Source organism: Gouania willdenowi, chromosome 22 (assembly GCF_900634775.1).
Source record: "Gouania willdenowi chromosome 22, fGouWil2.1, whole genome shotgun sequence".
NCBI lineage: Eukaryota > Metazoa > Chordata > Actinopteri > Blenniiformes > Gobiesocidae > Gouania > Gouania willdenowi.
In genome coordinates, this window is record NC_041065.1 from 7,625,506 (window position 1) to 7,649,912 (window position 24,407).

At 38.3% G+C, this 24,407-nt stretch overlaps 1 protein-coding gene across 1 annotated transcript in view; it reads right to left on the reverse strand.

The window, feature by feature from the left end:
• The window catches only part of alk (ALK receptor tyrosine kinase), a 763,155-nt gene that overhangs the window by 135,840 nt on the left and 602,908 nt on the right, over positions 1 to 24,407 (reverse strand). Inside the window, exon 6 of the mRNA XM_028439062.1 lies at positions 11,298 to 11,429. Coding sequence (XP_028294863.1) covers positions 11,298 to 11,429 — 132 coding nt within the window. The remainder of the gene's footprint in view (positions 1 to 11,297; positions 11,430 to 24,407) is intronic.

The following is a 24,407-nucleotide window of genomic DNA, read 5'->3' on the forward strand; positions in this document are numbered from 1 at the left end:
TCGAAAATACAAACAATTTTCTAACCTTTGCTTTGCTGAAGCTCTGGTTGGTCTCCCATCTTTTAAAAGCTGTTGTTTTTCCTGAAAAAAAGTTTCTCTATTGTCTCTCGCGTTGTCATCCTGACTGTAGTGTTATCCCGCCCACTCGCTAGAGCAGGGATTCTCAACTGGTGGGTCGGGACCCAAAAGTGGGTCGCGGATCTCTACTGGGTGGGTCGCGGATAGCAGGTCAAAAATATGTCTCTCATGTTGGACTTTGTCTTTTTGTTTAAAAGAAACTTTTCATTTGATAGGCATGCTGTGAAATGCATGTTGCACAGGGAAATATATAGATGTATTTATGGTTATGTATGCATGTTTTCAACAGCTATTTTTGAAAAATTGAATTTGGTTGTTTGAATTATAAAAAACAGTGGGTCGCGATTTAATGACCGTGGCTAAATATTGGTCCCAGGGTGAGACCAGTTGGAACCACTGCGCTAGAGAACGTAGCAGCTGCGGTCACATTGTATCAATTCACTAATGCACTGTGAACTTACGTATAGAATTTAGCATAGCACGGTTACATCCAAAGGCAGCGTAGAGAGCTGCCTTTTTACGTAAATGGTTGTCATCTTGGGGAACTGACTGCGCAAACACATAAAATCACGCTATGGGAACAGAGGCAGAGCAACAATGTGCTTTTGAGAGGGTGTGTGGCCTCCTCCTGCCTTACAGCGGTTAGGGAACAGCGATGTTTAGCAATTTGGGCTATGAAAAGTACAAAATGCTGACACTTTCAAACTTATAGGTACTGTAGGCTATCGGAAATTGAAAAATAAATAATTTATAATTATATAATTAAAACAAATAATCCAAATATCAATTCACCCTTGGGTAGGCACTGCCTACCTTGCCTACCCTGACTGCACGTCACTGGTCATTGGTGAGTAGAGCTCCTGAGGGCACCTCACATGGTACATGTGGGCTACCTCGGGCCCACGGTGAACCCTGATTTAGGTTATTTGTTTTTGGTGCAGATTTACAGAAATGTAGTTACTAATAATTTGATCGCTACAAAACAAAGTGTATTGTATGATTTAGCTAGGCCACTAAATGGTAAATATACATTTAGATGAAGTATAGCTAAATGGATGGATGATGTTGTCCACTTCGCTCCAACAGTCTTCTCCATCTGCTCTTGTTAAGGAGGTTTACTGGTGAGTTTGAAGCAGATGGATGAACATAAGCACCATTAAATCTGAGGTAATGGCCATTACCCTTTGGAGCTCTTTCTATGCACATGGAGATGAGTACGAGATCTGGTAAGAATGCCTCCTGGGAGCCTTCCTAGGGAGGTGCTTAAGGATTTTCTATAAAGGTGGAGGTTCTGGCACTGACCCTACACCTAATAGAGGGATTTTATCTCTCCACTGGGAACTTCTCAAGATTCTCAAGCCACTTTCCCTGTGTTGGAGGAAGTGGCTAGTAAGAGGGTTGTCTGGGCTTCCATGCTGAGGCAATCTTAGTTACATGGATAAGAAAACCCTGGTGAGTAGAGTAGTAGATCAGATAAATTCACTACCATCAGTCCCTCCAGGATTTCACGGTCAATTTCTGTCATTGTTGCGGCCTAAAATGACTGATTTTGTGGCAGCTTTAAAAAAAAAAAAATATATATATATATATTTGTCCGGATGTGCTTCTCAGAGTGGAAATACACGTCTTATTTTTGTCTCCAAAAGATGCATCAGTGAAGCTAAGCTAACTCTGCGACTGGATTTTAATGGACTGTGACTGTTATCCAGGGACAGGTCAGCCAAACTATTGCACGGTATGTTGTTGCCTGTCACTGCTGCTGAGTCACTGCTAACAGCAGCTCATTAGCCTGATATGTTTAGCATTGTGTAGCTGAGAAAAATGCTGTGAATTTCTTTTTCCACATTTACTTTTATAAGCATTTTCAACAGCAGAATGTGCATCTGGAATATGCACAGCTTACTTTACATTACTGTGCTAAGGCTGAAAAATTACTGTTTTAATTTTGGAGCAGCTGTTTTGTGCTTTATATGCACATCATTTATGGTTGTTTTATAGCAGCTGATCAACAGTGGATTATTATATTATTACAGCACTAATATGAAGCTGTATGGACATAAATGACCCAAAATAAATAATACATTCTTTAATTCTAAGTAACTCAAACATTACTTTTTCCAGTAACGCATTACTTTTTGGTGTAAGTAATCAAAACAGTAACTGAGTTACTTTGTTAATGAAGTAACTAGTAACGGTAACTAGTTACTTTTTTTCGGTAACTGGCACAACACTGGGAATCAGTGATAGAGCACTGACTGCATTGGGGTAGCCTGGGGTACTGGTGACAAAAGAATCTGTAATGTATGCATATATGGAAAAGAGAAAAACAGAACTTCAGGGTGAGAGTCTCAATTATTTGTCCTTGTCCTTAATTTAGAATTGATGAAGGTTATCATCTGTTTTAGAGAAAAGATAAAGGAAATGAAAAAGGACCTTGATTCAGAGCAAATGACAATTGGCCTTCATGCTTCTGTGAGCATTATGAAGGCGGAGCGAGTTAAAATGCATTGAAATCCTTTCCTGAGATCTCCATTGTTTCCAACAGAAAGATGGTTATAAAAAAAGAAAACAAAGTCTTCAGCTTTATTTGCCCAAAATGCTAAATTACGATCAGGAGAACATAGAATTTAGTAATTTTTATCGAAAGTCAAAGGCTGGTAAGATGTCTTTGTTTCTTCTTGCTAGTTTGCTAGAATATCTTTAATCTTTGCTTTTTCAGTCAACACACAAAGGCACACACACACATATAGGGCATTAAAATGGAGATTACACTCTTGGGTTGAACTCTGGGGCCAATTAGCATTGATAAGTCCTTCTGTAGCACACAGAGGGGAACAGCTGGGAGGGAATTTTCACCCTGCCGTTACCCTCTTATCTTTCTACTCCCCATTGTTATAACTTATGCACACATGTGAGCCACAATCATTTAAATAAGCACCATAAGGAAGGCTGACCTGCATAGCGGCAAAAAAGCAGTTTCATTCAACTCAGTCCAATAAAGGTAAAGAAGCAATCATCATTTAAAGAGGACTGTGTAAAACTAAAAAGGTGTTGTGTAAGCTAAAAAACTCAGGTAGGAAAAACAGAATGATCACACACACGGTGACACACGTGGGATTGTGTTTGAGAATAATATGTCAGCACTGTTTGTTGGTGTTCCTCCCAGGCTTCAAGAAACACAGAAAATGAATGTGTGAAGAAAAAACAAAAACGTGTGCGTCAGGCGTGTCATCGGGCTCATTTGTTATCTTTCAGCATAGATGATGCATGTTTACAATAGCTGCATTTGCATTCCCTTGGAAATGCGCAAAATCGAAATAGTTCAATAACAAGTTCTGATGAACTACGGCCAGGTCTGCGAAACATCTCCGCGCCGAATAGCGTGAACCACGTTCCCGTCTTATTTTCATTGTTGATTTATTAATAGTGACTGATCTGTGGCTCTCAGCCTCCTGTTTGATTGATGGGTGGGGCTTAAATGGCTTTATGATGCTATAGGTTGCCGACCCCTGGTATAGGGGTTGCTACTTACCACACGAAGAAGGTCCGAGATTTAATTACCAGCCTGGAGACGTATTCATTTTCTGTATGGAGTTCTCCCTGAGTTAGATTCCTCTCACAGTTAATACATGTACATTTATAATTCAATACTGTCTCTAAAATGCCTGTACAGTGTGTGAATTGATTTTATGTACAGAAGGAGGTACAGAAGATGAATTACTTATTACTTATTGAAGTTTTTTTTACCCTCAACCAGGATTTCATATACTTTTTTTTTTTTCTTTTTTTTTTTTTACAATTTTTGAAATGGCCTGGTGATTTATAACCAACAGCAATCATTTCATTTTTCATCAATCATTTTTTCATCGCTTATAGTTTTCTCTTCTTCTCGTTTTTGCATAACCTGGTATCCTAATGTCAAATATACATTGCATTATTAACATATGAGAAAAGCATATAATGTGCACATGCTGCACTTATTACTTATTAAAATGCATTCTAAACGAGTCGATATGGGAAAACGGAAAGCAAGCCCACATTTAAGCTTCCAAAAATAGGCGCCAACATATGGCTAATGTTATTCAACTGGATAACTATTCTTATGCAAATGACTTTCATCTGCGTGTCACGATGTGTAGTCTATAAATGAGAGCATTCATTTACTTTCCCAATGAGAACGCAATGTGGTGAAGATAAAGCTGAGGTAAGCCATCTACAAGGTGTAGATGGCTTACCTCAGCTTTACCTGAGGCGTAGACTACACCTGCCTGCTGTGATCTCTTTACAGAAGGGCTGTATGAACTGATCAGAGAGAAAAGCCATTTGTGAGATTTATCTCTCTGCTAAAGAATGACAGAGAAAATTAGATAATATTCCAATATTTCACAAGTTTGGCCTAATTTTATTCTTGTTTGGTTTGGCATTCTCTCTAATAAATCAAGTTCTGCATGCTTGTGTGTGTGTGTGGGTGTGTGTGGAGCAAATTTCTCCCCGACGCGGTATCTGTTCAACATGAAACTTTGTAAACAGCTTCCACATACCCCAAGTGTGTGCATCCGTTATTTTGTAGTCATTGAGATAATGTCTCCCTCGCGGTATTGAGCGTGGTACTTCCGGTTCCGAGTTCATGACGTCACTGTGTCGTAGTTTATTTTGGGTTTTTAAAAAGGTCAATATTAAAAACCTTTTTATACTGCTAAAAGTTATTTAAGTTAATATCTTATGGTTATTTAAAATTATTCCCTTGACCCCAAACTTCCTTTAAATCACTTCCTTTGTCTCCATGTCTGTGCCATGCTATCAACAGCTTCTCAAAAATTTTCCGGGAGCTCTCGGAATAGATCATTTGAAACCGTCAGCCACTGGTCAATCTTTTGCTGACAAGTTTCCCATTGTTTAAACCATATAACTGTCCGTTTCATTAGAGTCGGTATTGAACTCAACCCGTTCAATACTCCATCTGGAAAACTGCGGATTATCTGTGGTGCCGTGCATGGAAGCTAAGCTCTGACCACACGGTTTGAAGGTAAACAATGATTTTTGTTAAAAAAAAAAGAAAAATTGTAGATAATACTTTGATTTACTTACTCACTCGTAGTTTGGAGCTTTACTTTTTGTTTTGAGCAGTTTTGTTACTTTTCTGATTGGCGCTACAAAGGCTTTGGTCATCATTGACATATTAATGTGAACCTACGTAATGAATGAATAAATGTTGCACAATTATTGAAACACTTGAGTCTTATTCTGCTTGAGTAGCTTGAAAAACTTTAACTTTGATTTTGACTGTGAATATTAACAAGGTACTGGGGTGTCTTGGTTACTAGTGTATTTTTGATTTATTAATGACAATTAATTTATTAAATAATTAATTAATGTATTTATATTTAGCATGTATGTTTATCCATACTTTGTTTTTATTTTTTATACTGACTTTGTTATTTCAAATGCAATACTAATGTGTATTTTTGGCCATGTTTTTTTTTTTTTTTTTGGACCAACTTAAATCTCATGGATTTTGCTTCATGCTTCTCAACTCCCATGATGAGCAAGACCAACAAACTGGTAGGAATGTCTCAAAGTCTCACACCTAACGCTGTAGAAAAAAACCTTTCTTTGGATTAAAAGGACATGAACTGAAAGTTTGAACTAAACTGAGCATTTGGGTCATTGTGGGTAATCCATATTTTTTTTTTTTCTGGAATACTGTATTGTTTGTATTAGTTGTCTTTTTTGTAAATATTTATGTTTATACACACACTCAAACTGCACAACTGCCTCATGTATTCATTCACAATCCAGGCTCCTTTAAAGAACAGTCTTCTGGTGCCGCTATAGTAGCTGCAGTTAACCGCCTAGCCCAAATGCATTACAACAGCATTAATGCTGATATTTTCACCACAGGTATATAACCTAATGCACACCTTGGGGATGTACATGACATGTTTGTGTCTAATTAATTTCACCACTGGGTTTTTCCTTGCCAAAGAAGGGTCTAAGGACAGGTGATGCTCCGGGACATTTATTATCTATTTGCTTAAGTCCAGCAAACATTGCTACAAATTTTATTTATCAATTTACCATGTGCATGTCCCAAAGAATTAAAGCAGGGAAATCGCACACACAATTTTACTTTGCACCCACAAATATATTCCTTTATAACAATACAGTACAGTACTTCAAAAACATACTCATTTGGCCATAATTGACAACTCAAAGATCCCACTATATGAATACATACTTCCAACGGGCACTGTAGTTTTAATTAAAGGAGTTTAGAGCACGTGTAAACATATTTTGGGACAAAACTAATTTTGCTGCATAATATATTGTCCCACAAATTATTGCTGATAAATGATATATCAACATGTTTTTTTTTAAACCAAATTAACCACTTATGCAGTGATAACATCATAATAATGCAAGTACACCCTTTCAAATGCAATTAACTCTCAGTTTGATGTAGTTAAACCCACGCCAAGGAGGTTATGTTTTTACAAACGTTTATTTTTTTATCTGTTTGTCTGTGAATAGTCAAGGATTTTAATAAAAAAATCAGGAAATATCCAAACAAAATGGGAAAAGGAACAAGTAATTAGACTTTGGGGATGCTCCAGATTAGAATCCCGAATCTGGATCAGTTTTATCTCTCATCTTGATGAAAAAAAAACAAACTTGGTTCGTAATTGGAAGACGTTGATGAAAATTGAATCAAACATGTAGAGTTGGTTCATCTATTACCCCACCAAGTTTCATTCGGATCTGGAAGAAAACTAGCGTTATGGATAAATGAATGTTACTCAATACCTTTGTAACATGCAAATTAAAGGAGCTACTGGAGCACCCCTCATGTGCTCGCAATCGCAGAAACGCACACAGGTGCTGAAACCAATGTCATCCAGCCTGTTTGGAGGCGGGAGATGAGGAAAACAAACCCACACACATATGGCAATGCATCAAGGTCAGAACAGTTATCAAGTTCATTTTTATATTGTGTGTGATTAATTTATTTAGTGTTTTTAAGTTCCTAACATCTGGTATCCTTGAATCTAAAACCAATAGTTAATGTAGTTTAGCTTCCAAACACGTTTGCCACTGTATGTGCGTGTGTAAAAATGGTACATCTACAGTAAGTATACCTGGAATAAATAAGAACCTAAAAATAGTGATAAAACTTCTATTTAATAGCCTTATGTCTGTCAGGCCTAATTAAGCTTACAAATCTCTACATAGTGAAAGTAGTCATTAATTAGTTAAATGTAAAAATTTGCTTTGGTTTCATAACAGTGTGATGACTGAAGCTCCATGATTCAAACATGACCTTATATTCGAGTGACAGCGAGAACGAAAAGTGGTATCTGACATGCCACTTATGGCTGAGTAGAATATACCAGTTTCCTAGTGACATATATTCCAGTTTTCAAAGTGGCATTCCAGTATTATCAGTGTTATATTCTGTTTTAGGAGTTTCTGTTATGGCTCAGCCGGCCTTTCCTCCCTCTCACCTAAAGGCAGGCATACACTGTGTGGTTTTTGGCCCATTTTGAGCCGATTCGTGCATCTATTTTGTGGGATCTTGCGAGACTCTGCTATTGTGTGTCGTGGATTGCGTATATACTTGGGGTCAGCAATCGTATGGTCATAAGGAAATCAAACATGTTTGAAATCCAGTCGCTCCTCCTGAGGGTATCTCACAGTTGACGCAGTGCCACGGACCAGCTTGCCTTACCTGTCACACTGCGCATGTGCGAACACCGTAGGATCGCTGTAAAATTGGATGCTGAAATTTGCCTCCACAGATTGTTAGAAAAAGGTTGTTAGAGTCATTTATGAACAAAAAGTAATGCAGAGTGCTTCTCCTTGTTTACATTTAGGCAAACGCTATGTTGGAGATGGCAATCGAGAGCTGACAGCTGATGTAGTGGCCAAGCGGTTAATGTAGTTTACAAAATCTCATTTTTTTGAGACAGTATTTTTTTGACGGACTGTACTGCCCACTTCTGTCCAGCCAGCTCCTGGTCCATTACATTGCCGTCTTTTTTTTTTAAGCTCTTTTTGCTGAGATTTGCAATTGTCTCTCCACTTCCGGGTTCTTCTTCTTCGTCTGTTTTAATGGCGACGCTTCAGAGTTCTTCTTCTTCTTCTTCTAATTTGTACGTTGCATTTCCGGAAACAGGACCTCGACGTGTCATGTAGTAACGTACAGTGTAAGCAGTCAGATCAGATCATATCAGAGTGTCGGTACGTAAAGGGACAGAACATGACTCGTGAGCTGCTCACATTCGGGCTCTGCACTGAGTCGCACAGTTTGAGCTGGAGCTGAGTACAACGATTGAAAAAATCGCACAGTGTATCCCAGCCTTAACATACTGTACCTGATTCACATCAGTAATCAGGGGGGGAGGGAGGAGGAGCTATATAAAGGGCTGAGATGACCAGAAGGAAGAGAGACACAACATTCAACCAGCAGCAGACATGTGGGAAGAGTTTTTTAGCTCCCCACTTGCCAGTTTTGTAAGTTTGTTATTTTAGTTTGGGCTGGACATTTCTGTTTTCATGTTTATGTAAATAAAGGGGTGGACGTTGGGTGCCACAGCCCTGTATAGGGTTGGCCCAGTGTCCTCCCTACTTTTGTTTAGTTTGACCAGGATCTCCATTCCCTTTTGTTTCATTGAGTTGTTTTTGATTGTTGCTAATTTTATGAACTCACGAGCTTTTCGACATAACATCCTGGAGGGAGCCGTAATATAAATTGGGGGCTTGTCCGTGATCACTTTTGGGGACCCTCCTGTATCACTGGGGTCAGCCTCCCTAACAATGATATTTGGCTTTGTTTGATTGGTGCACATTTTGCTTGACTGGCTTTGTGTCTAGTAGTGGTAATTGTGCTGTGATTATAGTGTGTTTTTCCCTGTGCTACCGTGAAACGCGGTGGCCTTGGAATTGCCACTACGTTACTTTGTTTAATTACGGCCCCCTCTAGGATGCTATTTCAAAAGGCCTGAGTGTGAAGGTAGATATGTTGCAAAATGTGAGAGCTTGTAGAATGTGAGGTGAGGTTGTAAAATGTGATGTGAGAGCTTGTGTATAAACAATCGTTTACAACCACAACTCTCCGGTTACAACTTCTAGAATCTGCCGCTACAGATGCACAAACTCCTTTTCTCGTGTGATTTTGCGCTGCTCCAGTTTTGCAACACATTTTGCGAGACGTCTGTAGCAAAACTGATTCGTGCTCGTAGAAATGGCCCCTCCCCTCCCCGCTCCCCCATGTTTGGCATTGACCAATCAGAAGCGAGGATTTGGAGACAGAGCGCTGTGTCTTTTTAGCGCTGCAGCCCGTGATATGACCGAAACAGTCATTTTTCTTCACTGTATAGGCAGGATGCTGAAATTTGCCTCCACAGATTGTTAGAAAAAGTTTGTTAGAGTCATTTATGAAGAAAAAAGTGCTTTTCCTTGTTTACATTTAGGCAAACGCTATGTTGGAGATGGCAATCGAGAGCTGACAACTGATGCAGTGGCCAAGCAGTTAATGTAGTTTACAAAATCTTAATTTTTTTGAGACAGTTCCCATTATACAGATTGTAGATTTTGTATTTTTTTATACACAAGCTCACATCACATTTTGAAACATATCTACCTTCATACTTGGAGGGCTGCACCATAAATGACGCCAAACAGAATCAACGGTTACAATATTTATTAGCACAAAAGTTCTTAAAAGTAGCAACATAATCAAAAAAAACTCAATGAAACAAAAGGGACTGGAGATCCTGGTTAAACGGAACAAGAGTAAGGAGGACACTGGGCCAACCCTATACAAGACTATCGCACCCAGCGTCCACCCTCTAAGCTACAAAAAGTACAAAGCGCTAAATCTATAAAAAGGCTAAAACGGGACTACCAGATATTTGCAGCCCAAACTAAAATAAGAAACTTACAAAACTGTTGAGTGTGGAGCTGAAAAACTCTCCCCACATGTCTGCTGCTGGTCTAATGCTGGTTGACAATATAAATTTAGCATTAATGTGACAACAAATGTATAGATGCGGTATTTAGCCACTGTGTAGGTGTATGTGTCAGGGAAAAAAGTAAACATTGTTATGGCTAATACTTTTACTTAGTTTTCTTTTCTTATACTGTAACTGTGTGTTCTGAATGTTGCAGTCTTTTATCAATATTTCAGAACACACAGTTACACTGAACAAGAAAATACAACTAAGGCATACTTTTAGTCATGAGAATATTTACTTATTTTCTCTGACACATGCCGAAAGAGGACATAATATATACAGTATACATTTGTTTTCATTACTGCTAAAATTACATTGTAGATCAAAACAAAGTATGGCACTTAGAAAACTAAATATACCACTAATGGCACTGGAATGCCACTTTGAAAATTGGAATATGCCACCTTGAAAACTTGTACATTCTTCTCAGCCCTAAGTGGCATGCCAGACACCACTTATAATTCTCTGCCCGACTGTTCAACTGTCAAAGTTTTTATCATTTCTCTAGTATAAATAACTGCTTTTTAAAAGTTTGGTTTTTCTGGTGAGGAACAATGAACTAAACACATTATGTGTTTCGTAAATACTCACACTTTCAAAGAAAAAGGACACTCATATACATCAGGAGATAACTGAAACTAACCAAGATTTACATTTTTGCATACGCCAGCAGTGTTGATCCAGTGCAGGCATGGGCAACTCTATCACTGCGGGGGCCACAAAAATGTGACTGTATCTGATCCGAGGGCCACGTGATGACAAATAGCATGTAGAATAACATTAATACTTGGGGAAAATAGTTTTTTAGTTATTTTTTGTCTTAGTTTGTTGTTTTGATGTTTTGTCAGTTTTTAGTCATTTTTTGTTGTTTTGTTTTGTTCTTGTGTATTTTTCTGTCATTTTCTGCTTTTTTGTTGTTGATTTGTGTATTTTTGGAATCACTTTCTGTATTTTTGTTGTAGTTTTCTGTATTTTTGTGTAATTTTGTTAACAGTTTGTGTGTCTTTGGAGCTATTCTGTGTTGTCGTTTTGTGTATTTTAGTAGTCATTTTGTTTATGTGGTTGTTGTGTCTGTCTTTGTTGTCACTTTATGTTTTATGAGTTGTTTTGTGTATTTTTAGTTGTCTAAAAAGTCCAGTAATGAAAATAAAATCTTTAAAGTGAAATGTTTGAATTGGGATTTCTGTTTTTAATCCTTGTACTCACGACATAATTCGCCTTCATCATCACCATGCGGGCAGTCTTGAGAGAAGTCACACAGTTTGGCCAGTGGTATGGCAGGACCCTGGTGACAATGGAACTGGCCCTCTAGTGTGATGTTGGGTCCCAATGCAGATGCTGAGATAAACAAGAGAAGAGAAACAAATGTGAGTCAATGATAAAACACGCAAAAAAACATCTACATGGTGATGCTGCTTTTAGATGTTATGCTGCAAAGAAGTGGAACAAAGTGCCAGCAGAGCTGAAGTCAACATCACATGTGAACATTTTTAAATCAAAGTTAAAGGCCCTTTTTTTCTCTACGGCATTAGATTGACAGAGAGATTTTTGGTCATGTTGTTGATGTAATGTGTTTGTTGATAATTTGAATTGATTTTACTGATGATTTTAAATGTTCTTATTGATTTTAAACAATTGAATGTTTTATCATGTAAAGCACATGATATACAAATAAATTTGCCTTGCCTTGCCTAAAGTTGGAGCTGAAGACACATCAAAGCTTGATAACTGACTGTGTTTCCAAATTTACATTTTGAGTTCTGTGTGAATCCCAAAATTATTATCGGTTATATCTGCTCTCCTTAGAATTGGGAAGCAGCAGAGGTTTAAAGAGTACTGATTTATTCTACTCATTACTTGATTGAAATTGTACTCAAGTACAAGTAAGTAAGTAAGTCATACATCAAATACTCAAGTACATGTAGAAATTAGCTCAATTAAATAGTACTCAAAGTAAAAGTTACTTTACTTTCACCCCCGTTTATTTTTGGTAATTAATCTTACCATGGTTCCCTTGCATACAGTAAACATCTCATGTGAAAGACCAAATCTACCACAATTGGAATGTAATATATTTTCCACAAAGGCATCTGTAGAAAATAAAAGGTTTGTCAAAACTCTTTTTTAAAGGAGCATAGGGCAGGATCTAAAAATCATACTCCATAGTCACACCACAGTGGTTAGGGTAACTGCAGTCATCAGCCAAGCCTCCGCTGGGGCGCACATCGACTGTTTAGCACCAGAGCACAGCTGACAGTGACTAGAGGATGGATCGATACCCGACTGATACCGATACCCGGGTTCGGTTCTTCTTTCCTGCTGCAGCAGCTGTAGCCCTGAAGAATGCAAATCTGTGTATCATTTGTTCATTCGTTTTTCATTATGTAACAAAAACATGAAAAACGAAAAAAAAAAAAAAACACTCATTATTTGATATTTGTTTCCAAAACAAAAATGGAAAACGCCTTGTTTTTCAAATTCAAGCTTTTTCGCTTCCGTACAGAAAACGAAAAACGAACACCTTTATCCATTTTCTCCATTACCGATTGGCCAAAGTAAGTGACCCGGTAGTGGACTCTCATCCGGCACTTTGGCCAATCCGTTTTTCTCATTTTGGTTTTGGAAACAAATATCAGTGTTTTTTTTTTGTTTTTCATGTTTTTGTTACATAATGAAAAACAAATGAACGAATGATACACAGATTAATGCAACTTCCACTGTAACAGTGAGAGGTGTGAACCAAGGTGGAGGGAGAATGGAGCAGAGGAGGACAATTATAAAGAAATACACTGTTGAAACATTCGTTTTTCTGCACAATAACATGGATTACCCTTATTTTTGATACATGGATTATGTAAATAGATCCGATGGGTTTCTTGCATGCACTGTACTGCTGTTTGTGTTTAACTTTTGCTTGTTACCCATGCGCTGATCTGATGTTGACATTAACAGTTGTTTGTTAATAAAATCAGTGCTTACTACTAAAACAAATGTGAATATGTAATTTCTTTGAGAAGAAAATTAGGTTTTCACTGTTGGGTTCACTCGGACGAGAAAATACGGCCTGATCCGCACTCCAACTGTGACACGGTTATTTATTTACTCGTCTGTTTACTGATCAATAGAAAGTGGCTGGGCGTTGATCAGAAATGGCTCGACTAAGAACATAAACATGTTTAATGTGCCTTGATAAAATGCTGATTAAGAGACCATGAAATGGAAATAATAAAAATAATCATAAAAAACAATAATTTACTCAGTAACAGTTGGGTGTAGAAATGTAACAAATTAAAAAATAAAAATTAAAAACATACTTAAGTACAAGTAAAATTACTGATTTAGAATAATACTCAAAAAAGTACTAGTACCCATCAAAGCAACTCAATTACAGTAACGTGAGTACTTAAAATCCATTACTTTCACCTCTGCGAAACAGAATTCACTAAGTCATTGGATTATTCACCCACTAATGGGGAACGTACTGTATAAACTGGGTTTAGACCATCTTGAGACAGGTTAGTTTAACCCTACGGATGATGTAATGCTGCAATAGTAACCATGTAATATATAGTCCTTTCATTAGAGAACACTCGTAACAGACAGAGAACAGCAAACTTTCCTTAGAAATCCAGACGCAGTATGCATGAACATGAACATGAACGACTGCTCTAAATGCATTAGCATCTAGTTCGGATACATTGCACAATCCATCACAAAAGCAGCAGATACAATGACCTACATACAGTGAGCAGGTTGTATATACACACACGCTCACTCACTCACACATCAACGACTAAGCTCCAGCAAGAAACATTTACACATCTGTGCTAGTCAGAAAGCACATATTTGCAGGTTGAGGAGAGCGACTGCTCACATTCAACAGCACCAGATCACACAGGATATGGAAAAATGTTTTCTCCTCACTGGTGGAGATCTTGGTTTCCAACCTGATGCGTGGTAAAAAGAGAAATGATGCGTATCAGCAGCGACTGCCCTATGCGTACTGGAGTTTTTCCTTGATCTATGTTAATTAGTGATTAATCTGGCAGTCGAAACCAATAATAGTGCTTTGACACGAGTGTCTGTGTGAACAAATGTTGGAAACACAGCGGCAATAGAAAATATTAAATGCTCAACCAAACTTCCAAATGATGCTTGGAATTAATTTACTCTTTGATTCGCTTATTGGCCGTGTCATGCCCAAAGGTGTTCAGTGAACAATCATTTTATGAGTTTGTTCATATTATCAGTCACCGTGAACTGAATGTACGGTTTAGTGCCTGATGAACGTTATTGTGCCCACGATCATTCTAGCGTTTGTGAACGCCTCTCTCACGATTTAACTTTGTTCAAGGGAGTGCCAGATGTCAATAGACCTTCCAGGCAAAAAACCCCAGCAAAAACACACCATAAACAGGCCTCAATGTGTAGGAGAAGTGTGTGCTGAAATCTGCACCCACCCGTTTTCATGCAACATTGATAAATGAAGGCTAAGAACAGCAGAGGACTATCAAAACACATATAGTCCAGATCAGATATTGGTATCACATTGGGTGGCAAAATTTCACTGTCTTCCTGAAGAGCATATACCCATACTATAAAAAAAAAACATTGAAGCCAAGCTTGGGACAGTAGCTTAGTGCAAGTTATCGACAATTATATATGGAAGACTGAGTCAGATTCAGGATCACAAATGGAACGATCCCAACAAATTACCACTCAAAATGTTTGGAATTGTATGTTCTACAAATATATGTCAACATGTGACCAATATACTAATTTAGTGGGTCACAGACATTAAAAGGGCAGAAAAATTGGCCTTTGCTTAAAATCTAAGCAATCTTTCAAAAAAACCCCAATGTCCATCCTGCCAATGAAAATTGATCAGCCATGTTGGGCCTAAATAATAAATAAAAAAGTGTCCAAGTCCATTTTATGCCGAAACGTGAAATATTTGTGTGTCAGCGACGGTACATAACAGAATTTGAGAAATGTTTGAAAGCAACACATTTTTAAATTTTTCTGTCAAACTAACTTTTGATACTTCTTATCAATTTATGTATTCCTTCTTTCTCAGAAAACTTAATTCTTTTTATGTCTGTACTGAAATGCTGTACATATTTTACCAGTCAGTAGTTGTCAATGCCGTGTTTTTTGCTGTTGTGTGCTGGGGGAACTGTGTACGGCCAGGGAGGGGAATTGACTGGACAAGCTGGAGGAGGGGTGTGTGCTCTGTTGGAAAACTGGTGGACAGTGGAATAAGGAGCATGATGAAGTCTAGTGTGTGTGTGTGTGTGTGTGTGTATGGCATACGCTGTATGATATTGGGTACTTGAATGAGGCCTGAAATTCTACTCAAACCACAGGTTTGAGGCTTGGAAAGGTAGGGGAGGCAGGAGCAACTCTCCTCTTGACTCTCCTTTGGGCAGTTGCAAGTAATCAACTCCATCACAGCCTCCGGGGCAGATGCTGCATCACCCCAGTTAATAACCAGCAGTCCATCATCCATTTTCCATCCATGGCATACTGGAGAAGGAACGTTTGGATTTCTGTCCAAGCTTGGCTTCCAGATAGCACATTGATAGTTGGCCCTCTTACAATGATTGAGCAGGGGGGATGCACATGATGGAAGTTGCCAAGACTCAGCCTCGCCTTCCTTCGCACGAAAGATGTGGAAACGCAACTCGTTAACACTGCTGATGGCTGTCCCGGGGCTATAGAAGGCACAAGTAGGAGTTTCGAGTTACTGGATATGTTCCTTTGATAATTCCCAAGAATGACCCAAAGACTGCAGAGTGTTCAGGTCTTATGCCAGCAAAGCTGCTCACGGTGTCACAACCGGTGAATGAATGGAACCCAAGAAGGCACAACACTTTTCAAGACCACGGATATGTGCAGCTTTCTTAATCTCAATGTACTCAGTGCGGGTATTAGATCCGGATTTGAGTATAATGGGGATTTCAACTTTGGTACGAAGGACAATGCCAAGATGAAGACATCAGTGTCAGCAGACAGCAGCTTCCAGATGAGACTTGCCGCAGTGCTCTGCATATAGGAATGATCTTGTGCCTGCTTCGTCCTATAGCTACTTTGTATATCTTGAACATCAGAGACATATTTCTAAGCTACACGTGTACATTTTTCACCATGTGCGAGGAAGAGCTCTTTCCCATTCAGCTTTTCGTGTACTTTGTTTTTTGCTCTAGTCCTAAACCAAGAAGTCAATCGGATGAGTCTTGTTGCTTCCAATTTGTAGAAAACTTTTCCATTGCTTCATTCTATGGCAAGATGCAATATAACCAAATTTTAAATGGCATTCTATTAAATTAGCATATTTGTCACACAATAACATATATTTGTAAAACATACAATACATTTTGAGCGGCAATTTGTTGGGATCTGTCCAGTCGTTCAAGAAATGCCACACTTTGGATTTCCCCATGCACCCCACAAAATGTGATTTTGAATTCAGCCCAGTCTTCCCTATATAAGAGTTGATTACTTGTACTAAGCTATTGTATATATTTTTTTATAGTCTATGGGTATATGCCCTTCAGGAAAACACAGTGAAAATTTGTCACCCCAGGTTGTACCAATCCATGAAATATTGTGATCTGGCTCATGCACTAATAAAAAAACAGTCTCATCAGGGTTTGAAATCAGTGTCCAGACAGAATGGCACAGTAACCAAACCAACTGCAAGAACAACAAATCACAAGGTCAAACTGCCATTAAAATCCACATAAACTTTTTAATTCGTATCAAGGCACTTTAACTCAGCACACTTGCATATATGTAAATATACATGCAAATAATATTGTTAATAATAAAAAAGGCCTGAATTAGTGAAACCAGACAACTCAGGTATTCAAGCGGCATGTCCTTTTATCTTAGAGTTTGATTCCCAGCTGTAATACTTGTCATAAAGACACCATCTATCCTTATAGGGAGTAGGCACAGTTTCCTTGATGAGTTTATAAAACGAGGTCAAATATTTCATTGAAAGAAAAAAACCTCCATCTAAAGCTGTACCGCTGTGATGTGACCTTTGAATCTGTAGAGAGCCACTGCACTCTGAAGTTGGGAAATTCTCAAACTATTTTATAGGGCACTGATTGCATTGCTTGGAAATGTCAAACCTTGATCTGAATAAGTGATTTCTATCATCCCAATACAGAAAAACATATTTTACACTACGTGTTTAACTTTCAAGGATTAGCATGAGTCATGCATTGCCAAGGCTACTTTCTCAAAGGACCAATGATGGGGTGCATCTCAAGCCTGACACTCGGTTCAGTCATTTCATGACGTGGAGCCCATCACAAAAAATGCAGAATAAACAAAGAGTTGTTTTGTCTGAAAGACATTGGTAGAGCAAAAATAAAAATAATTAAAAAAAATAAAACTAAAATGGAGGGAGAAGAAATGCACCATTAGCAAAAGTTGTTGGTTAAAAAAGGGCACAAAATGGCAGAGATTGTCCAGTGTTAATGAAAATAATGTGAGTCATGAAACAACTTCAATTAGCACAAATCCTTCTTCTCTCATATATAAAACCTTCACATTTAAATACTTTTTATTTATTTGACATTGTAGAACAACAAGAAACGACTCATATAACTTCAAGACTTATTTATCCCAATAAGAGCTAATTTCTAACATGACAGTGGGTTACTGCACAGCTACAATGACCACAGACCCAAAACCTCACACACACTACAGCTGGGCGATATTGACCAAAATTCATATCTCATTTTTGTGATGTTAACTGTTGCTCGGAGAGAAAAATGAAGCCGATCGGCGTTCTAATGCACATATTTTATCAAATAAACCTGTCATGTTCTCCTTCAATAGATAAGGCCTTTTCAAAAGTGTGGTTATCTTTTTCACAGATTTCATTGACATTTATAAGTGTTAGGAAAACTCCAGATAGCTGAAAAAAATGACGTCAAGGCCAGTGATGGGCAGTAACGCATTAGAAGTAACGCATTATTGTAATGTGATTACTTTCCCCAAGTAACGAGTTAAGTAAGGGATTGTAATTGAAAAATAGTTATTGGATGATTATTTTCCAAGCAGGCTGTGTTAACATCAGTGGTAAACAATACACATGAAAATGGAGCATGAGATAGAAAGTCCAAGTAGCTTACTTTGAGCTTGAGTCTGTAAAAGACAACAACAACATTATGTACGCTAATCACACTGCGTGGGAAGAAAAATTGTAGCTACAAAATGATTTCACATCAAATCTAAGTAAGCACCCAGCAAGCTGGCACAGAAATGTAAAAGTCATTGAGAAAGCCCCAGATCAACATCCACTTCCACCAAGCCAAACTCTGAGAGTCCATCTCCTGCTTAACAAGTGAAATAGATTTAGGAGCAACAGGAGTTAGTGACGCTGAACTGTCAAAGCTCCTCTCTGGCCATACTATCGTGGATGTTTCCAATTTCCACCGTAGACTCCGAATCATTCTGACGCATCGTAGAAAAAATACCGGTCAAAAACTGCGTCAAGCTAACAGAAGGAAGAGCCAATTTCCAAGTGATTTGACCAACACTGGTCATGTCCCAGTCCTTCTCCTTGCAAATTAATCAGATCAAATCGCCTTCATTACGTCTTACGTGCACTGGACTCTTTACATGCGGCGGGTGTGTCAGGAGTCTGGATGGGAGAATACGCCTTACAGGAACATGTATGACTGGATGCATGTTAAAAAATAGGAGAATACTCATCAAGCACATCACCTTCAAAGCAAGACAGATTTACAGGGACTGTCTTTTTAGGAAACTGTGTATGATGCAAATTATATTGTTTTTCATAATCAAGATAGTTTTGAATCTGAAATATAATGTATGGTGAAAAAGTAAACCTAAATGCTTGAAATGAATGTGAGGTCAGTCCTGGTTTAAAATCCTGAATGCCAGCAGATTAGAAAGAAATTCACAGCCTTTAGTTTCATTTGATGTCTGTCTCTTTCTTGTTGTGGCTGTTCGTCTGTTATCTGCTTGAATTGTTTTCTTTTTGGCCCCTTTGAGGATTCCACGCTCACAAATAACAGAGTTTGTGTTCAAAAGCAGACTGGAGGTGCTGCAGCTTGACTTTTAGATTCATTGCAAACCGTGCAAAACCTAAACACACAGCAAAAAAGTTTTATGTTAAGAAAGGCTTGATGCGAGACAAACACTCTTATCCTCAGTAAAAGATCACTGCACAGCCCTTTAGATATCACAAAATAAAAAATGAAGATGCCTTGATTGTACCGCACTATTGCTCACAGCTAACGGAAAATTGGCTGTTATTAAATTAGCTACCGAGGCAAAATAACCCTCAAAAACAAACTTTTAAACATGATGATCTTTTTCTTCATTCCATTCTGTCTTGCTGACATTTGTGTATATGTCAAGAAGGAAACATGCCACATGATTGTGACTGACTGCTGACAACTATGATCAGCAATTGGTAAACTTCTGAGCAACTAGAGAAGAGTTAAATAGAGGAAGCTATCAGTGTATACTGGGGAGGTGGTGCTGTCATTGATGACATCCAAAAGGTAGAAAGAGTGCATTTTATCAGTGTGACTGACTGACTACTTCAAAATTTATTTTTAGTTAAATTTCATTGTTTTGAATAGTTTATCAAGGGATTCTTTTGACAATGAAAAATAAAAGGAAAACAGTATAGTTTTTCCCCCCCAAAAAATAAAGGAATATTTTTCAGTCGTCATATTTCTACAGTCCCATTTTGTAAAAGAAATCGTGAGAGCGTCGAATCGTATCTGGAGTTGAGTGAAATGTTACATCCCTACCGAGTAGTAAAGATTATTTTTGTTTTCTTTTTAAATAGTATGTTAAGGTTTCATTTATTCAGACAACTGTTACTTAGGAAATCCACTTTGATCTCCTGACATGTTTCGACTGGCAACTGCCAGTCTTTGTCAGAGGCATCTGCTGGTCGCTTAGATGTTTCTGTTGATATATCCAGTTAAGTTTTGCTATTTTTTTCTCATTAGCTTACCAAAAATAGTTCACCAAATGTATAATTCCATTTTTTTAGGAAGAGGTATTTGAAAGAGCCTGCTATATGTGCTCCAAATAACTTTTCTGGGAGCTACGGTTAGTAAAGAAGGTAATGGCATGGAGAACCTGTAGAAAAGATTATCAAAAGCTTGAGATGCTTTTCTGACACAAAAAAGGATCATCATGTCAACTAGCATTTCTCAAAGATCAAAGCTTGGACGGTACAAAACGCTGGTTGAAGTCCTGATATACAATTGCAAAAACTGGAGAATGAACCATCAATGTAAGAGGTGTTTGATAACAACTGATTGACAAAGGATTTTGAGAATTCATAGGAAAGATCACATCAACACTATGGAGGTGTTAAAGAGCAGGGATGAAATCACTGAGAAAAGAAGTGAGGTTGGAAAGATAGAAGTTGACTGGACACATGCAAAAGCAAAATCAAAACAACAACTGCAATATATAGCAATGACTTGGATGCCTGAAGAGAAGAGAATGAAAGAAAAACCAAAGACCACATGGAGATGTACGGAAAAAAGCATGACAGAGATCATGGGCTAAAAGGGGACATATCATGCTAAATCCACTTTTTTAGCCCTTAAATGCATTTTGATGTATATTTAGATTGTTTAGAAGCACAGAAAAGTTCAAATTAATCTCTTCAGGTGCTCCGTTGATATCTTTATATTCTGTTTTGGTCATATTTTTCAATCTGTTTCGATTTTTCGATTCTCTATTACATTTTTTGAACAATAACGTCAGCGGAACTGCCAAATTAGGACATCGACTCCAGGCCCAACACTTCGAGCAATCCGCCATTTTTATTTCTCGCTTTTATTTTGTATTCCAAGCTCGGGGATGCAGAAGTTACGAGAGGAGAAATCAAAATGTTCGTTTGTTGGATGTAGTAACCCACACGCTTCATTACACCGTCTCCCAGCATCAGAACCTTTTCAAAGTGCCTGGTTGAGTTTTATTTTTCACGGAAATGTACCCACCAGTGGCGGCTGCTGGTCTTTCATGCAGGGGAAGCTCATTTTCTGCCAACTTCAGAAAATGTATCTGTTTATTTAAATGTGAATTCTAGTAGAATTCACATTTTGTTGTCAACAACTATTTGTAGATTATCACACACGCACACGCGAGCGCGCGCATGCACGTAGCTGCTGCGCGCTGGAGTGTGAGTGTTTGGTCAAAAGTCCCACAACACAAGCAGTAACAGTCTCCACAAACACCAAAAACAGACACTAGGTTTGTCAGAAGTTAATTCGCTATGAGAGGATCAGCAAAGTCTCCGTGTCAACACAGAGCAACGGACTGAAATATTTGAAAAACCCGCCTGTGTGCTTACAACGTCATACTCTCTGATTGGCTCATTTCACTGTCAATCAAAATTGAATTAGCCTGAGACAGATCATCCAATCATCATCCATTATTCCAGCGTCCGGAACAGACAGATCCAGCCCACTGCTCCATAGACCTCCTGTGAAGCCCGGCGTCCGATGGGCGGGACTAAGTGCGTCATAACCGAGCATTTATCCAATGAGCGTCTAGTTTGACTGCAGTGGATCAACCCCTAAATCCTCTCCCATTGAAGTCAATTGAAGCTGAACTTCACCACTGTTTATTAACACTGTGACGCTGCGGTAATGAATGAAGAACGTCACGCTGTCACTGTCAGTTTCCTGTTATAAGAAGCTGATTCTGAACTAAACATACATGTGTTCTGTCATATATTTAGTCAATGAAATGTACACACAACACTACATATTTGACCACTGATTTTAGGGGAAGCTGAGGTTCCCTTGTAGTCTTAAAGCATCCGCCACTGGTACCCACATCTGTGGGTAAGGTCATTTTTGTGTGCGCGAAGCACTTCAAGGATGACTGCTTCTGCAACCTCCCCAAGTATAAAGAAGGATTTGCCGAAAGGCTTTGTCTGATTGAGGGTTCAATTCCTTCTATCTTTGGAGACGACGAACAGAGCACTTCGGTAAGCTGTAAATAACGCTATAAAGTGTGATGATAAGACGTCCCTGTCATTGTTTTGTTAGCATTAGCAGTTGCATCGTCTTCAGACTTCATATGTTAGCGCTATGTGCTCATTTTAGATCCTTGATGATATGGCCTACGTGGTTTAACTTAAGTCTAAAGTTTTCATTAGTCATTTCATTTTGCCGTTTTTTCTTTGAAAAGACTGTATTAAAATGCATTTCGTGACGTTAGCTTGGCGCTAGCGTTACCTCGGTGCTTGTGTTAGCTCACTTGTTAGGGTTCTGCAGGTTCATCATCTTCATTTTCATCTCGCTCCACTGGGTCAGACTCTGGCTCTAACATGTAAAGCTGGATGGACAAGTCTTCTGTTGTTGACATTGTGTAAATAACGTGTGAATAAACTTTTTCTGCCCCGCTACATAGCCATATCTCTTCTATCAAACTACAAAAATGGCCTAGCAGGGTGGAGTTGAACCTGGAGAGGGGGCGGGGTATGAAGTGTCTCATTTGCATTTAAAGAGACCGCACCAAAACGAGTTGCTCTCAGAAGCACATCAGAAAAGGGGTAGAAAAGGGGCCTGTGGAGCTATAATAATGAGGAATTCAGACCCAAGCATTGCAGTTCCGTTTTATATAGACCACAACTGTATGATTTATATGTAAAAAGAAAGGATTTAAAACCATGATATGTCCCCTTTAAGTAAGGACAGTAGCAGCTAACTGAGAAAAATGGAAGAGCTCTGTGAAGGCCTCATGTTGCCACTCAAGGATAGGTAAAATAACAGTTAACTTAAGCCTCAGTTACTTTTCTCCAAAAATCACATACTCAAAACAAATAACTTTTTTCTAAGCTTCTACAAGACCTACATGGATAATTTTTGTTCAGATAAATGTGACATTTTGGAAATATATGATACTTAGTGACAATAAATCATGTTTTAAATACAGACATCTGTAGTACGCCCTAAAAACCTACAGATTTACATCAAATAACACCAATTCTAAATAGAGAAGGCTAAAAAAGCAGAAATAATTTAACTAATGTATTGACACCAACTGCAGCAAGTTTGGTGACAATAATAAACAATAGGCCAAAGATACACGTTTTTGAAAAGTTTAGGCCGATGCCCACTTTGCCACAACTGTGCCAAAGTTTTCCACAAGTTTGGAAACCAGTGTGTAACTGTAATATGTCAGTAAAATTTCATTATTAGTCTCATGTTTGACGACTAGATGTTGCAATTTGGCTTGAAATAAACACATACTCATTTTTAGTCAGGTTTCTGCTGTGCCATGCGTAATGCCATTTTTCGTTCCACACTTTGATGCAGTTACACATGGGTGTTATTCAGCGATGCTTTGACCAATTACAGTGCTTGACACAGCATTGTAAAGTTTAGAACCTGCAGAAATTGGTTATGTCAAACACTATGGGACTGGGCTTTAGCCCTGGCCAATCAGAGGTGGATAAAGGAGGGACCTACCATTTTACGCAAGAGCACTAAGCGCTCATTGGAAGGATTTCTCGACTGAGAAATGGCTGGATATCTGTAATGGTGGTATCTCGCTGATGACACAATTTGGATTTATCAAAATATGGAGTTTTATGCACATTGGAGCAACTTTTGATAATTGCTGACTTTTTCCGCTGTGTATTTTGGTACGCAAAATACCCAACCTGTATATCAGTGGATTAAGGTCAGCCTGTAGTTTCATGTAGGCTCTTTTTATAAAGCTCTGTGTTTATTTTGTGACTCACAGCAGTGGAAAAAGGCTGAGTTTGCCGAGTTGTCAGCTTTTCCCTCTTTGAACATAATGGCCTGGTGTGTGTGCTGTGGTCTTTTGTTCTGTTTTTTTTTTTTTTTTGACTCTGTAAACATAGATTTCTACTGATGATTATAATAATACATAAATAAGACACTGATAAAAGAAACATATTTAGAGATTATAGTTTGGCACAAAACTTTTTACTAGCAGGTGTCCCCATATAAACTAAAAAAAGGTGAATGTTTTTAGCACAACAACAATAACATGAGGATCTTCATTGTACCAATGATAGCCTGATAATTAATGGAGACATCACACTCTGTGGGGTAACATTTTTACAAGAGGTTCATCTTCACATCTGAGTTAAACTTCATGCATTGCTTTTGTGAATAACTTTTTGTCGATTTCAAAAAACACAGCATGGTTGCTTCTTTTAAGAATAGCTGCAAAAATGGAAGGAAAATGATGGCGTTCACTGCTTTGGATATGAAGAAAAACCTTCCACTAATGAACAAGTAACTACAACAAGTGTCT